Genomic DNA, 17512 nt, shown 5'->3' with positions numbered 1-17512 from the left:
GCTCCCTCTGGGTTTAATACTGCTGCTTTTGCATTTTGTGGTGATCACTTTCCAGTCTAGGACTTTTCCTACTTCATCTTCTCTATGAATTTTGGTAGTCCTGCTCCTTGTTTAGAAGCTCTGACCAGCTCTGAAATCCCTTGCAGTTAAATGACATTGTAATCCAGCTGCTCACATGTAATGCCTCTGATCTTTATCCTTTTTGGAGGTACTTCAGCTGAGTCTCTTTGTGATGATGTTGTATCTGTCCTCACTGTGCTCTGTGAGAAGCTCCAGGCTGTCATAAAGTGAGTTGTTTAAGTTTATAATTTCAATTTATTACCTGGAGATTGAGAGTTTCACTGATGCCTGTGATTGTACTGTTGTAGTCCTGGAATTATGGAGCAAAATTAAATGTTTACTAGAGTATTGTTCATGATGCATTAATTTAATCCTTGCTTGAAATGAGGAGCTAATTTTCCTTCTTTGTGCACTGTTCAGCTTTAAAGAGGTTTCAGTAAATCTAATATGTAGATAACTTCCATACATCAAAATACTAATCCAAGGAGAAGTTATCTTTTCTGGCTGGAAGAACCATCATAGAGAGAATAACAATTGCAAAAGCCATGGAAAGACCTAACAGATACCATATTCAGAATGAATAAATCTGTCCTTCTTAGGCAGCATTTTTCCAATTGAAGAACATTATCCAATTGAACTATCAAAGAATTCCTCCAATTTAGGAATATCATACACTCTACCTCCTTGAAAACACATGATTTTACCTTTTAAAATGGGTTGTTATGGACAGTGAGTGTGTTATGTGCTGTGCAATTTTCAGAAACTACCAGAGGCAAAGACAGTGTAGACATCTATGTGCAGTTCTTCTGCAAACCTTCTTCCCATGAGTGCCTCTAATAACAGCAAGATTTCAGAGGAGTGCCTTAGCATTATTTAATCAGTGTCAGCATCTGGGAAAAGAAAATCAAGAGTGCAGGGATGCCCTGTGCATGCCCATGCAAGTGTCAACTGCAAGGTGATGATTATCTGCATTAAGACACATTGTAAGAAAAGCTGTTGAGAAAGAAGGTATCTGTGCCTGGAATGCATGTATCTTTCCAGACAGGTGTGGACTGTTGTGATGAAAGACCTTTAAAATATTTAAGAAGCCAGCAGTTTTTAACCCTCCATAGCACAGAGTTAGAAATCTAGCCTTGAGCCTCAGGGTTCAGTGTTTTCTGCATGACACGTGAAATGGGTATTGTTGTACTTGGATGCAAATTCATATATGTGAACAAAAGAAACTCAGGCAGTGACAGAAAAACAGATATTTCTCACTCCTCAATTTCAATTCAGATAAATCCATTCTTTACAGCTTCCTTGATGTACAATCATATATCAGAAAGTGCATTCCTCCAGCTCTCATCTCTGACCAAAAGAAAGTTATTAAATCCTGGTTTTCTTAGGAGTGAAAATCAAACTATGGGTGCACTTGCCATAGAGTGCTCCTTTCCTAAGGCAGAGCTCAGCCTTGCATGTGCCCTGGATCCCACATTTAACATTAAGAGTAGGCACAGGCACAGTGCATGTCACAAGTGTATCAGTTCTAGGTGCTCACAGTTTCTTTAATATTCTTTCTGATGAGGCTTTCTTTGAGTTTGTGGTTCTGACAGAGTAACTGGTAAGGCCCTGAATAACCCTGTTATTGTGTGACTTTCTGCCTATAGGCATTGACTTTTGACCATTGTGGCCATCACCAAGAAAAAAAAAAAAAAACAAACCAGAAGACAGTAGCCTAAACATGCTTCAGATTGCCTGAAGAAACTATCCAATAATTCAAAATCTTCTGTTGTGTTTTTTCCTGTGTTTAAGGCTTCCTTCCCAAGATTTTAGATTGAATTTGAGTAATTATTTGGGTTTTATTCTTACTCTTTCTTCACTTATTTTTTTTAAGTAGTAGATCACTGCATGTGGTCAGTACAAAATAAATGGAGTGATACAGGTGATCACACCTTTGTAAATTGGTAGAAAGAAGCAAAATAAATCACTACTGCAAATTATGGTATATTTTAAAGTGAACTAATGTGGTTGTTTTAGAAAATTAAGTAATCTTTGTTTTAATATTACATGAGTGGCATCTTTTCTTTGCCAGTGACAATCGTCAACTTCAGCTTCTGTACTTGGAGTGTATCCTCTCCATGCTAAACAGCTCCTCCCCCAGCATGCACCAGCACAAAGGATTCACTGATCTCATATGGTGAGTACACCTGAAGCCTAATGCAAATACTCAGTTTGTAAATATTAAAGGACCTGCTCCCCCCAGCCTTGCAAAAAAGCCTGTAAAAAGTCTCCAGGTGTGAGCAGAACTGGCTGTTAACCTACTGTCAGTTCTTCCTGTGCCTGGTATAAAATTGGTTAGGACTGCCTGCTCAGCTACCACATTAAATCCCAGTAGTGAATTATCACCGTAATGAGGTCTAATGGATTTAGCCAGAATAGAAAATCTCTTATGCTTTCTGCAGTAGTTTGGATTTGTGTGTGGCATTAAACACAGAGATGCTCTGCTTGTAGGAGGATACTGTTGGGATTCTTAATGTTCTGATACAAAAATACAGGAATCTAAACAAAATCAATGTCAAATATGTGCTGGTTACCAGAAATGCTTATTGTGACCTGCTTGTTGTCTAAGGCTAAATAGTCTTAATGGTGCTTCTATTTTATCAGGAATTTCTCCTTTTAATACACTTCACCAGGAAGGCTTGGTATCTTCAGTGTTCATATCTACCTCTAAATTGTTTGATACCATCACCAGCACCTGAAATAATCCTTCTTTCCTTATGATTGAAATAATGGGGTTTTTATAGCCTATGGATAATTGAGTCATAGTAATAAAGCAAGAATGTAACTAATATGCAGTTCTTTGCAGCCTGTGCCCATCTTTTGACCTTGTCAAGTGATTGTATTAAGGAAAGATATATGTGACTCTTAATGGCAAATGTGTTTCTTGTGCTTTTACCCTGTAATTGGAAGTGTTTGATTTGGGCCCAGTTCTGAGGATGGAACACGTAGAGGCACCCAATAACTCCCCCTGCTGTCCCAGGAACATCTGTGCCTGCAAGACTGGGAGGTTGACTGGTAACACTTGGCAGGGTTTCACAAGGACCTGGTGCTTGGAGATCTAACATAACATAAGAGCAGAACTGCTTCTCTCATGGCAGATTCACTTCAGAAGTTTCTGCCTTTAAATTTCACACAACCCTTTGTTTATGCCTATGTGGCAAACTGTGGGGCAATCCTATAAGCAAGGTCACTGAAATTATCGCAGTTGAAAGAAAACCCTTCCTGTTTTATTTTCATTTTACATCCTTTTGACAATGCTGCAAGTCTACAGGTGTTTACAGGTGTAACTGTGCACCATGAGGGCAAGCCATCAGGGGTGGGACTTCTTAACCTGCACTGCTGCCAAGGAATGAACATGCATGCTTCAGCTACCTGCTTAAGTGGGGGAAAATACCCCAAAACACTAGGAAGATATGAAACAGTTTAAACTGCTAACATAATTTTGAACGTTTTGTGCACACTAATACATTACCTGTCTGGTGAGGTTGTGATCCTGCTGTCATTTTTCTTCAAGGAGCTGTTGCCTACATGCACACAGCTTTTACTCTGACAGGCACTTTGTAGTCAGTTCCCAAAGAAGATGAAGGGAGCAGAGAGAGATTTAGCTCTGTGTGCTGACAGCATTCTCCATAGTTTGATATAGAAATACTTTGATAGAACTAAGATGTGTGCGGAATAAATTGTTGTTGCAACCCATGATTATGCATGCTTTGAGATAGGCATGTTTCTTAAGCAGTGAATTGTTATGTTTTGAAATGCACTTGATTGGAGGAATAAGTGGAATAAGCAGATTCGGAGTCATTATCTGATGTCCTATTAGAAGCTAGTTTTCTTTCTGTGACTTGGGGAAGCTGAGCTGCTTCAGAAATCTTGTTAAGCAAACCAATGAAAATTCTGGACTGCATAAAACCTTGAGAAAATAAAATGTAGTTACCTGTGAGAATGTATTTTATGAATTTTTACTTGTAAGTGGGGGTTTGCTCTAGGTACTTGCTTCAGCCTCTGAGACGTGGGTGAAAACCAGATTTGGGACTCATTCTCAAGCAGCACTTGGCTTCTTAAATTAAGGTCTTGCAGACTGATGTAAAATGTCAAGTGCATGAGAGCAAAGCTGAAATAGCAGCTAATGGAGCAAAGTGCTGAGCTGGCTTTGGTTCCACAGAAGGGTGATCATTTGGTGCTGAATCACTTAAAATGAGTGTTAGACAGTTGAAGGAAGGATGGGTAATTACTATATAGTGGTGTATGAGTAGTATAGTGCACACTGAGTTATTGTGGAGCGATTTCATTGTGTTCTCAAAAGACATCCAAACGGGCTCACAACTAAGGGTGCTTACTAAAATAATGCATATGCAGTTCAGTGATAGAACATTCAGGCTTCTAGTTAACATAGATCAGTTCTTGTTTAGCCAGGTTTTTTAAAGCTCCCAAGGTGAACTGAAAAAGAGACACTGAGCAGTGGAAGCCTAGAATTTCTACCTTGTGCTAGGCTGCAGTTAGTGAAAGAGGCAGGCATGCTATCCTGTAAAGGGACAGCACTGTGCAGCAACATGAACTTGCAAAATCAGTACCATGTTTCTACAGCACACAGAGGTATTTCCATATGGACTACCATGCTGATGCTTGGGAGATGAAAAAAGCCTGGCATAATTTGTTTTTCTATCTAACCACTGCTGTTTGACTGATCATTAAAACAAGAGTGTGTTTCTCATTTAACCATGGGCTATTTTCAATCTGTTCTTGCAAGAGCATTTTTTTTCCAGTTACCATCTGCTGCTTTTCTTGTTTCCAGGAAGCAACTGTGTCCTGCCCTAATAGTAATCCTGGGAAATCCAATCCATGATAAAACTATCACCTCTGCCCACAGCAGCATCTGCCTTGAGACTGATTCACCTTCCTCAGGGATCTCTGACCATGGCCGGGGTTCAGGTTGTTCTTCCACAGCCCCTGCCCTTAGTGGGCCCGTTGCACGGACCATATATTACATTGCAGCAGAACTGGTTCGACTGGTGGGGTCAGTGGAATCCATGAAGCCTGTGCTGCAGTCTCTGTATCACCGGATATTGCTTTACCCACCACCTCAACACCGAGTAGAAGCCATCAAAATTATGAAAGAGGTAGGGTGATCACATGTGTGAATCCAGGCATGTAAAATAAAATGTTTATTTAACAGTGAGTGTTGCTGATACGTACATACCAATGCATTTCAACCTTCCCACCTAGGGATGTTGTAATTGTCCTTTCTGAGCGCAGCTGGTACATCAGCACCACTCTGACAAATAGTTTGATGCAGTTGTATTAACTGTATTTGTCTCCATAATGCAAGCTACTGTGGCAACTCTGTTGGTGCTCATGCTGTGGTGCTGCATGGAGCAGATCCTATCACTGAGTCACGACTGCTCTTTTGGTTGAGATAAAGCATAACGATCCAGTTTGCAACTTCTTTGGCATCTTTCCCCAGACACATCCTCACAGTGTGGTTTCCAGGCATTGAGGTGAATATATGCTTTGATTACATGCCAGGTTTTTGAAATCCAGTTTCTTGGAGCTTTTTTTTTTTTTTTTTTTTTTTTTTTTTTTTGATAGATGCAAGAAAGCTGTCAATGGCTTAAGAAGTTGTTTCAAGACTAGTCCATTCTAGCTTCTTGCCCAGTGCCTCTGAGAGCACTGGAAGTAGAGCTCTAGGAGACTTTTTTGAGCATTAGCTGAAATCATGGACTTTTCCATTTCACATGGGCACTTTTTTTCTCATGTTATGGAACAGAAGGAAATTTATGTAATTTGTAGGAACAGTGGTATCTCCTAGAGAATTTCTTATCTAGCTTGTGCACATCTAGGCTGTGCTATTTCTGAAAAATCTCAACACCACACAGCCACCCATTTGGTTCCTGTCTAAACTAGGAGTCACACTGTCATTGTCTTTCTCTAATTTGAAATGATAGCAAGATGATAACTGAAGTTTTTCCTAAAACTTAGTCTAATGTTGTTTTGTGCAGCACATACCTGTTGCTTCCTTGGGCTGATTAATGCATGCTTGTTTGTATTTCCTGGTGGGCATTAACAAGGTGCCACCTAGCAGGGTATGTCTAAAGGAATCACTTTGCTTATCTTTGCATGACTCCATAATTTCGTAACAAGGTGGTTGAGGACAGATGCATGTTTCGGTATAACTATAATACAAAAATACTTATGTAGGCATAAAATATGTCATATGTGCAGTATCAGATGAAAAAAATCAGTCTAAAATGTAAAGCACTGGATGACATTCTAAATGTGATTCTTGTGCTAAATATTCTCCTTCACTTGCTTTTCTGCCTCTAAAAAGAGGAAAGATAGCTTTAATAAGTTGAACATCGCTGTGCTGTTTTCCTTTGCTGTAAGAAATTTCAGAAGTTCTACCTTGGGTTCCAGGGCTTGATAGATTATGACTTATTTATTGTATTTAAATAATGCTTGGATAATATTCTACTTACTGCTGTTTCCTTTCCTTTCAGATACTTGGCAGTCCTCGGCAGCTTTGTGATTTGGCAGGGCCCTGCTTTTCTGAGTCAGAATCCAAGAAGAGGTCTATTTCTAAAAGAAAGTCCCATCTGGATCTTCTCAAGCTGTACGCTTTGTTTCCTCCTTTAGCTTCTTCTGTCTTAAACCTGTGCACACAAAACACTTGAGCAGTTCAGGAGCATACCCAGTATGAGCCAGGGTATCTGCCAGGATAAATAAGTTTTTGCTTGGTTTGTCATCAGTCTGGCCTGTTTGTAAAGACCTACATAACTACCTTGTTATGTTACCTTTGTTGAGTTTGCCCAAATTCCCAAATACACCAAATATGTTGGTTTACGGATTAAAATTTTCGGGTATGGGTCTTAAACTTGCAGTAAAATAAATGTGTTTCTTTAGAGGTATATTTTCAAGATAAAGTCAAAAGAGGTCATAGAAAATTTAAACATTGTCATATTCAGCAAGAAGGGTTCTCAGTTCTTATAAAGATCATATCTTGTAGATAAGATCATTTTCAGGACACAGATGGCCTTTAAATTTAGTTCAGCTGGGTGTTGACATTTTTTTTTTAGTTTAAGTGCATAAGAGAGAACATACTGTGCATGCTGGTACAAATGCATGGCAACTTTTCCCTATTGGCACCCCCATTACAGAATAACCATGTTTGCATGGGAGACTTTATAATTTGTTCTTACACTAATTGTCTTTCTCAGGAATAGTCTTACAGGATAAGTGCACTTCTTTTTTTTCTGGTTATGGAAAGATGGTGTTGAATGACAGTGACGTGCTCACCATACATGTTGCATCACTTAAATAAACTCTGTGTTGATTGTAGTATCATGGATGGGATGACAGAAGCGTGCATCAAAGGTGGTATTGAAGCATGTTATGCTTCAGTGTCCTGCGTCTTTGCCCTGCTTGGAGCGTTAGATGAGCTGAGCCAAGGGAGGGGTCTCAGTGAAGAGCAGATCCAGCTGCTGCTCCAGCGCTTAGAAGAATTGAAGGATGGGACCGAGACAAGCAGGGACTCCATGGAGATCAATGATGCTGACTTCAGGTGGCAGAGACGCATCCTGTCCTCAGAAAACCCTGCCTGGGAATCAGGAAATGAGAAGAGTCCTGATATTAGCATCAGCGTTACCACAGATACTGGTCAGACTACTTTGGAAGGGGATATGGGACAAACAACTCCAGAGGATAATACAGAAAATCAAAAAAACTCCCTGCCGTCTCCAGCTGGACATGAAAGCAAAGAGATTCATTACAGAGAACCAGAGTCAGAAACCATTGACCAGCCAGATGTTGTTCAAAGAAGCCACACCATAGTCTATCCAGATATAACTAACTTTTTATCAGTTGATTGCAAGACCCGATCCTATGGATCCAGATACAGTGAGAGTAACTTCAGTGTAGATGAGCAGGACCTTTCTAGGACTGAGTTTGATTCGTGTGATCAGTATTCCATGGCAGCAGAAAAGGATTCAGGCAGATCTGATGTGTCAGACATAGGCTCTGACAATTGTTCCCTGGCTGATGAGGAGCAGACACCACGGGATTGCCCAGGCCACAGGTCCTTACGCACTGCTGCTCTCTCTCTGAAGTTGCTGAAGAGCCAAGAAGCAGACCAGCACAGTGCACGGCTCTTTATCCAGTCACTTGAAGCGCTTCTTCCCAGGCTTATCGCTCTTCCCAGCATAGAGGAGGTGGATGGAGCACTGCAGAGCTTCTCTTCAACATTCTGCTCAGGTTTGCAAGCAAATATTTACTGTCTAACCAGCATGCACGCTCTGACAGCACTGTACACAGATTCCCTTGTAGGATTTCATCTTCAGAGAACATACCCAGCATGATGAGGTTTGGGCTCTACACCTTACATTCCTCCACAGGAACACACTTAGGGCAAAGCAAATTGAATATGCAGGCACTGATTCAAAGGGAGGTAAATCCATTGACTCTTAACAGGTTCTGAATTATGTCCTGAATCAATAAAGAAATGGAATTTGCTGCAGCAAAAAACATCTCTTTGCAAGTGTGTGAAGATCTGTTGAGAAGTGTGCACATGTTGTTATTAAAGAGGGGTCAGGATTGCCCCTTAGCATGAGAAGGGTGTGGGAAGTACCATCACCTGTTCGTAATGACATATGAGTAGCAGCACACCACTGCACTGTTTTTAGTACTGCCAGCCTCACAAAGAGAATAGTAACAATTCCATAGCACTAAGCTCTAGAAAGGATAGGGAAAGAGGAGAGTTTGTCTCCACTCTTCTGTTTTTCTTAATGATGCTATCTAATATGACAAGAAATTCAAAGCCCAGACCAAGTGAAAAACTAATATCTTGCCTTCTAAGAGATAAAACATCTTCAATTCTTTCATGATTACAACATTTGGGATCTTGACCTGTCAAATAAATAAAAAAAGGCATGCAAATGCTAGTTTGTCCAGTTGATAGCATATTTAAAATGTGTGTAAATATATATTTTAGAAGGATTTTACTTTTCTGACAGTGGCCCAAATGACAATGTTTGCTAAAATATGTCTCTGTTTCTTTTAGTTACTTTACTGCAATTGCCTTTCCTATTGTTCATCTCCTAATCATTGCTTCATTCATTTGTGCTCTCTCACACACATTAAATTCATACAGAGTAAGAAGGAGGAACTCTTCCCATCATCATACAGCATAATTTAGATATGAAGCTGGGTGAATAAGATGATATTCCTCATGTCTTGCTTAAATGCTACCCAAATAAACCCTAACTCAGAAAGATGATCAATTATATTCTTTAGAAAAACTGGCCATTTTAGATCACAGATAGGAAATACCTAAAAAGATACATTAATTAACTGCTTTCTTAATTGAGGGACTCAAGAGCACCCTTTCTGTCACAGAAGCTTTTTTCTGTGACAGAAAAAAACTCCGTAAAAGTATAACTCGATTTCTGCATTAAATCCATTATTTGTGGTTTGCATAACTTAAAAAGATACCTAGTCTTGGACTTAAATTGTTGAGAGAGACCTTTCACTTTTCTAAGAAAGCCACTCTTGTGGCTAAATCTGTACTTAAAAAATGTATACCATGTTTCCAGATGGATTTGGTGAAGTACTTGTAAAAGACACCGTTCAGTAAGGAATCATGGAAAAGGGGAGTAGCAAATCACTGTATTAAGACAGTGTGGAAGAGGTATCCTGGAGTTTTCATGGCTGTTGCAGGATTGTACTTTTACGCTTTTGTAAGATCTGGGCACTTCCTGTTTCAGTTGGACACCTGGAATGAGACTCAGTCCAACTGAAACAGTCCCTTAACTTGTACCTCAGATCTTAAGCAAATGTCCATCAGTCCTCCTGGGGTGAGAGCTTGTGCTCCTGTGTAGGTGAGAGAGCCATGGGTTTGAGGACCTTTAGAGAGAGAGACTTGTGAAAGTTGAAGCAAATGTCAGTGGTAAGAACTCCCTCTGGGGCGGTTCTGAGACACCAGTTTGATCTGGTATAAGCAACGTGTAGGTCCTTACTTCAGGAGTCCTTCATTAGCACCAGCTGCTCAAGGCACAAATTAGGTGATGAAGTTAGAGGGATTGATCCCATTCATTGTATATACAACATTTATTCATGTATAATTCTTGAAGAATACATTGGGAAATTTGAGAGTCGATTAGAGATTCGTGTTGAGAAAAGGCATGGATGCAGTTCAGAGACCAGTCAGTACAGAAGTATTTTTTTGTTTCTGGGAGACCTTATTTAACTGCTTTAATTTTTCAATTTTTCCTACACATTGAAAGAATCATATAATTTAGTACTCTTTCCTACGAGCCAGGTCCTTCTACAGATGGCATTACAAAATGGATGTTTTCATAGCATTGAAAGGCAATGAATGGAGGTAGGAATTTAAGGCAGTGCTGAGATAAGCATGGAAAGGGTGAAGTCAGAATTATAGTGAAATTAAAATTTGCAAGTAAGTTGGTTAACTCTGAAGTTAGGAGTAAATTAGCTCATCTTCCATTTTGATTCCACACTTTTTAGAGGGAAGGTTTTTATGCTGGTATCATCTTCTGTTTCTGTGATCTCAGCATCTCACAAATGCAGTTGTTTGTTTTTCCATATTTTCGAAGAAGTTAAGGAACATATTTTTTCCCAACACTTTTTGATGCTCAAATACATGCTCTCAATGGAGTATCCATTTTTCTGTGCACTTCTACGCCTTCTTTTTAATTGTAACCTTGTATAGGAGGTTGCACATTTTAAAAACATTTTTATGCAAAATAAATTGGGCTTTTTGTTTGATTTTTTTTTCTTTTTTTACATACATCTCTGCCTTGAGGTTTTTATTATTCTAGCAGGTTCTAGTCTCTGAGGTACATATTTAAGGGAGATAAGATAGAAAACCAGTGGGAGATGAGATATCTACATCAATATCATGATCCTCCATCCGACACAGTGTTAAGATGCATCTTCGTTTTCAGTGATGAAGAAATCACTAGAACTGCTCAGTGGCTACTTTCAAGCACATGGTTGCAATTTTGGTACTAGGTAAAGGTTCTCTGTTAACATTCACCATGAAATCTACCCTAAGCAATTCCAGCCTGTGTGGGTGTGGTTTGCGGCCAACACTATCACCCTTCTTCCACAAAGGTTGCTCCCTTAAACAGATACTCATTTTTTCGACCCACCCTGGAACAGTTACTCTCTTTCTAAATCACCCTCAAACAGTTACTCACCTTATCCACGCCCCCAAAGTGACGACAGTGGAAAGTCCGAGAAGGCAGCAGCACAGAGCTTTCAAACCCTCACGAGGCAAGAAAAACATTTGCTTCTTTTCTGTGTGTGGATTTTTTTTTTTTATGTTAATGGTTTGTTGTATTTTGTCTAAGAAGAGGTATGAACTTTATGGTGGGAGGAATATATTGACAGTAAACCACTGCATCAGTTTACAAATGACACAGCTTTGCTTCATCACATAACTAACCTTGGAAGCTGGTTTTTGTTCCATTTCAGACATTCCTTCAGGATAAAACTGACTTCTTAATCTTCCCTAATTGACATTATATGAAAGGATTTCACAGTTAGTGTGAAAACCATGAAACATTGTGAGTTGTGTATTTCTGGGGTTTTTTAAACAGTTCAAACTGCAGAACGTGGGGATTCACGCTCATGATTGATGTTTTTCTACCAGTAGGTTGGTTACTTGCCATCCATGGAAAGAAGGGATTGTGCTACTGAGCATGGTCGTAGGCTTCATACAAATAGTGTTTTCAGGACTAGTGAGTTTTTTCAGGTGGTTTCTGGGTCTGACAGAAGTGCAGGTGCTCAGCTATTTAGAAAGTAGGCCTTCTGTGAAATAAATAGGGCTTGGAGTCATAACTTCCAGCCAGCTTGTCCCCAGATATTTGTCCACATACCTCTACACTGTGGAGAGAATAACAATTGCAGACTGATCTTGCAAGGAATGGAGCACTCCAGTCCCCATCCAACAACTGACTTTGTCAGAACAGGTTTACTGGGATTAAAAGGACTGTTAACCTCACTTGCATCATTTGGTGCAGTGTGTTCTCAGTTAAGTGCACAGGCTTTGGGTCTGCTCCTTTCCACCTCACTTTTCCAGTTAGCATTGCAGATGTATCCTGCCCTTTATACATGGCAGTCATCCCAATGAATGCTGGTGCTCCTTGTTTATTTCAAATTTAGCACGTTGCTTTGCTGGGCTGTGACTGGAGTGTTCAATTTGCCTTGCATTGTAGATGAACTACTTATTTTTCTATTCCCTATTCTAGTATGTTTAGTAGAGTAATTTCTACTGATGGTTCATTAACTATTCTAGCAATCTGTTGCTGCCGAAATGCTAGGGATATTTTCTGATATTTTTTCCAGGAAAAATCTGTGTAAAATATGAGAGCTCACATGGTGTTTTTGTTAGGTATGATGCACTCACCAGGATTTGAGGGAAACCTAAATTTCAACTTCCAGACTTTGATGAATGCAGACAGTCTCTACGTGGTATCACATTACACTTTGCTGCTCAACCTAAAATTGGCAAACTCAGATTACTACAGGAAGAAGCCTGCCCAAGCCCCTGTGTTGTTGGTGAGTTGGGGAATATGGGATAATTGTTTTCAAAAAATGAAAATTTATTTTGCTTCCTTTCACATAAACCAGCCCACAGATAAATCCTTCAGGCTGCTTGCTAAGTGGAGAAATAGTAATTGCAAATGAAGCGTTCTCCAAGCTGCTTATGAATCTTGCATGATATGTGTCGTGCATCTGAATTACACTGTGATTTGGTGGGAAGGAGTGCTGCTTACTGATTGTCATTAAGGTCACAGTCATTTTGATGGCTAAACCAGAATAGATTAGCATCATGTGATATAGCAAGTATTGTCTCTTGATAATGTGCCTGAACATACTTTCCTTCATCTTGCAACTGGTTTTTTTGCCTAGTACTCGATTTGAATTTCTATAGATGAAGATATGAGAAGTTAAAGTGAAAAATAAGTAGATCTTAGTAATGTGAAATTATGATTTTTGTTACACTTGGAATTTCTCAGCTTCTTGAGCTTTTTTAAAATAGTTTTGGAAACTGTGAGCTCTAAAGCATGAATCCATGTTTTTCAATTTAGTTGCCTAAGAGACATTGTTTCAGAGTTTTCTGAAAAACAAAAAAAAAGAGTGATGTATGGAAGAAATAAAAAAGGTGTCAAAATGTATAATTATTGCTGAACTTCCAGTGTAAGAGAATTTATAGTCTAGATCATCTGAAAACAAATGGAGTTTAACATCATCCTTAGTTCTGGTGTGTTCTGCGACAGATCAAATGCAGATCTGTGACTCAGGATATCCTCTAAAAGATTCAGTGTGCACAGCAGGCCTGAGCATGACCAAAGTCAAGCTCAAAGTCATTCTTAGAGATCATTCTGGTAAATAATTGGAGACCAGTTCATTTGTGATGACTGTTCAAGGCAGAAAGGCCTAGTTGTTTGGCATGCCACATTAGCTGCCACAACTTCTTTTAATTAGATTTGAGATCCTACTCCTACCTTGTGAAAATAGCGAGAGATCAGCGTGTTCCATTGTCACTGTGCAAGAATGTCATTCTGATTTGCATCCTGCATTAACTGCAGTAGAAGGATGAATGTTCATGCCATTCTCCACTGCAGTGACAGACACAGAAGGATCTGGACAGGCTGGGTTGATGGGGCATGGCCAATTGTATGAGGCTCAATGAGGTAAAGTGTCAGATCCAGCTCTTGGGTCACAAGAACCCTGTGTGGCAATGCAGGCTGGGGCAGAGTGGCTGGAAAGCTGCCTGGGAGAAAAAGACCTGAGAGTGCTGATGAGCCAACTGAACAATGTATGCTCAGGTGGCCAAGAAGACCAATGGCATCCTGGGCCTGTATCAGCAATTGTGTGGCCAGCAGGACCAGGGCAGGGATTGTCCCTCTACTGGTGAGGCTGCACCTCAAATCCTTTGGTCACTCTTGGAATCCCAGTACAAGAAGAACATTGAGGTCCTGGAGAGACTCCAGAGGAGGGCAACAAAGCTGGTCAAGGGTCTAGACCCAAGTCCTATGAAGAGTGGCTGAGGGACCTGGCATTGTTTAGCCTGGAGGAAAGGAGGTTTGGCGGAGAACTTCTCATTGTCTACAGCTCTCTGAAAGGAGGGTGAGGGTAGGCTTCTTCTCTCAGGTAATAAGTGACAAGACTAGAGGAAATGATCCCAAGTTGTGCCAGGAAGGTTTAGATTAGATATTAGGAAACTTCTTTTCATGGAAGGGGTTGTAAGGAAGAGGAACAGACTGCCCATGGAAGTATGCAGAAAACGTAGATATGGCACTTCAGGACATGGTTTAATGGTGAACGTGGTGATGGTGTTGTGCTGACAGTTGGACTTGATCTTTTTCCAAGCTATTTTCCAACCTTAACAATTCTAAGATTGCTATCCTCCATTAATTCTTTTCATAACTTAATTTCTACTTCTTACTCAGAAGTTGATCTGGGGGCTGATGCTGTAGGGCTTACACTGTTGTCTTACATTTGGCTTTTATTGTTCTCTGCAGAAGGAGTTCATGAAACAGGTCCAGTCCAGTGGAGTGTTGATGGTATTTTCTCAGGCATGGGTTGAAGAACTGTACCACCAGGTACTAGAAAGGAACATGCTAGGGGAAGCTGGATACTGGGGAAGCCCTGAGGAACACAGCCTTCCACTTATCAGCATGCTGACAGGTCAGTACAATATTATGGTGGCAAGGCTAATTCCATACATGCCTAAAACAAGCTATAATGACATGCTGCTTTATTGTGTTACATACAGAACAGCATGTCATTGTGCAATATGTGGTATCCTGAGGAATTATCAGTAGAGAAGGAGCCAGACCTAGCTGTGGCAGGTACTTAAGTGTTTGTTTTGGGTCATCAGAGTGGTTTTGAAGCATAGGATTAAAAAAAATCAACTGTCCCTGGGAGACAGGGAGAGTAGTTTTGTTCACTGAACCAAAACATTCCTTTATTCTGTCAGCTTCATTTCTGGTAGAGTTGATACTTGTTAATGATAAGCAGCAAGGCTGCTGTTTTCTTGATGCCATAGCAAAGCCATTTCAGCGTGCCTGCAGTGCAGTACAAATATAAATAGTGGCATCTGATCTTGGAAGCCTTCCACAGATTGGACTCCCCTTGGTTCAGACTTGAGCTATGCCAGGGATATGCCAAATGGCACTAGAGAGATGCTGAAAAGCTGGAGCACGAGTGCTTAAAAGCAATCCTTAGCTTCATTGAGGGGAGCAAAATCAAATTGTATCAGCTGAAAGACAGCAGGATGGCTATGATACTGTATTGATATAAAATGCACTGTCTGCTTTAATGTGTATGTAATTAAAATAGTGTATGCAGGGACAACATTGGCTGCAGCTAAGCCATTAAGTGCTGATCAAAGGGCACTGCTTTGAAAGTTTTTGCTGATTGTATTGAGCTCAGTGTTACTTTTGCTGCTGAGCTGGGAAGATGAAAGATACACTTGGAAAAAACGATACCTGGATGTGAAGATGGAGCTTGTTAGAAAGAAAATCAACTTGGTATCCCTAACATTAAACTCTCTGTGAGAAATTGGCCTTTTGTTTGTTGGAGAAAGGATTATATTTCTTTTGTTGAGGTTGAGCATTCATAGGTCTACTTAAAATCACATTTAGGGCATAGGATCCTAATGCATCTTGAGGACTCAGACTGAGGTCTGGAAACATGTAAATACAGGATTTAGCAAGGTTTGAAATATGGTAAGTTTTGAATACCTTGAGAGATCTCTACTGGAAGTTCTGTTCACTGTGTAACTTGAAGAGGGGGAGAGCAGCTTCTGAGAGTGGGATGTCTCCCCTGTTCAATAACACATTGGTTATACTGGCCAAAGCCTAAGATGTCACAGCTCACGTTTATACCAAGGCTTTAGAAGGTTGCCAGGAGGAGTAACAAAAAAGCACACCTGAGAAGGCAGGAGTGCGAGTACTTAGCTGAACACAGAACCAGTAAGACATGCTTTCCTTATGTGTTGAACAGTAATCTGATGGTTTTTAATGTTCTGGCAGACATTGACGGCTTGGGCAGCAGTGCAATTGGTGGCCAATTGATGGCATCTGCTTCAGCTCAGTCTCCTCTTTCCCAAAACCGGAAGACAGATGACTCAGTTGTTGCAGGTACTAAGACTGTATTATAAGTACAAGTGTGTCTAGCAGTGGGTTGTTATGTACCAAAAGCATATGCAGATAAATTGTGTGGAATAACAATTTTAAAAGAAAGTGTACCTGTACATCATACATTTGAATTGGTAGTTCAGTGTGCAGAGAACAAATGTGACTTGGCTTTTTACCACTAATGATAAAGCTTCTGTTGTGTCATTTTCTAGTAGTAATAGTATTAATGTTTTTCCACTCTAGGAATTGCTTTTGCCCGATACATTTTAATTGGCTGTTGGAAGAACTTGATTGACACTTTGTCCACCCCACTGACTGGCCGCATGGCAGGCAGCTCCAAGGGGCTGGCCTTCATCTTGGGAGCAGAAGGAGCCAAAGAGCAGAACCAGAAGGAGAAGGACTCCATCTGCGTGAGCCTGGATGGACTAAGGAGGGCAGCACGGCTGAGCTGTGCTCTAGGTAATGCTGCATGGGGGATGTCATGGCAGACTCATAAAATAGCATGGTAACTTTCCTTGAAGGAGTTTGGAAGAAGGAAATGCAGCGTCCTGCCCCAGTTTTGCATAGGAATGTGGATGGTGGGAATACATATAGAGTGCCCTCCAGCATGAACATATCTTGCCAACTTTCCTTGACCCTACCTCTTGTTGAGGTTATATGGCATTGGTGAGGAAATGTTGGTCATACAGTAACTCCTGTTGTTGCTTTACAGGAGTTGCTGCTAACTGTGCATCTGCTCTTGCCCAAATGTCTGCGGCCTCCTGTGTCCAAGAAGAGAAAGAGGAAAAAGAAATCCAAGAGCCCAGTGATGCTATAGCTCAAGGTAACTACATTATTTAATGATCTACCTCATCTTATATTGCCTGCAAAGCTGCAACCAGAAAGCACTTTGCCACACACAGTGGCATTTCCCTCTGTTGTTCTGCTGTGCACCACTTGCTTGTAGGCATGTGGGATGTGTGTCTTCAGTACATGTCCTGCTTTCCTGGGTTCTTAACATTATGTCCCACTAATTATATTCTATATGGAACTGAAATCAGTGGAACAATGCATAAGCCAACAGCATTTTTCAACATGTGCTTTTTAAACCTTGTGATACTAGTACAACCAGAGAGCATCAGAGAAACAGCTTTTTTTGGGATTTTTGTGTGTTAGGTGGTAATGTAAGCTGTGTTTGCATCACTTTCTCTGTCTGGTTTATATATCCTTGATTATCTTTTGTCATCATCATCATCATCATCACATATTTAAAA

The 17512-nt window shown here is 40.4% G+C and overlaps 1 protein-coding gene across 1 annotated transcript in view; it reads left to right on the top strand.

Moving 5' to 3' along the window:
• Positions 1–17512, top strand: part of ARFGEF3 (ARFGEF family member 3) — an 80382-nt gene that overhangs the window by 36534 nt on the left and 26336 nt on the right. Inside the window, exons 8-17 of the mRNA XM_079299234.1 lie at positions 209–287; positions 2132–2236; positions 4892–5216; positions 6594–6706; positions 7433–8343; positions 12503–12669; positions 14640–14805; positions 16155–16262; positions 16503–16718; positions 16972–17082. Of these exons, the coding sequence (XP_079155360.1) occupies positions 209–287; positions 2132–2236; positions 4892–5216; positions 6594–6706; positions 7433–8343; positions 12503–12669; positions 14640–14805; positions 16155–16262; positions 16503–16718; positions 16972–17082 (2301 nt within the window). The remainder of the gene's footprint in view (positions 1–208; positions 288–2131; positions 2237–4891; positions 5217–6593; positions 6707–7432; positions 8344–12502; positions 12670–14639; positions 14806–16154; positions 16263–16502; positions 16719–16971; positions 17083–17512) is intronic.

Source organism: Erithacus rubecula (assembly GCF_903797595.1).
Source record: "Erithacus rubecula genome assembly, chromosome: 2".
NCBI lineage: Eukaryota > Metazoa > Chordata > Aves > Passeriformes > Muscicapidae > Erithacus > Erithacus rubecula.
This window is presented reverse-complemented; position numbering and strand designations above follow the sequence as displayed.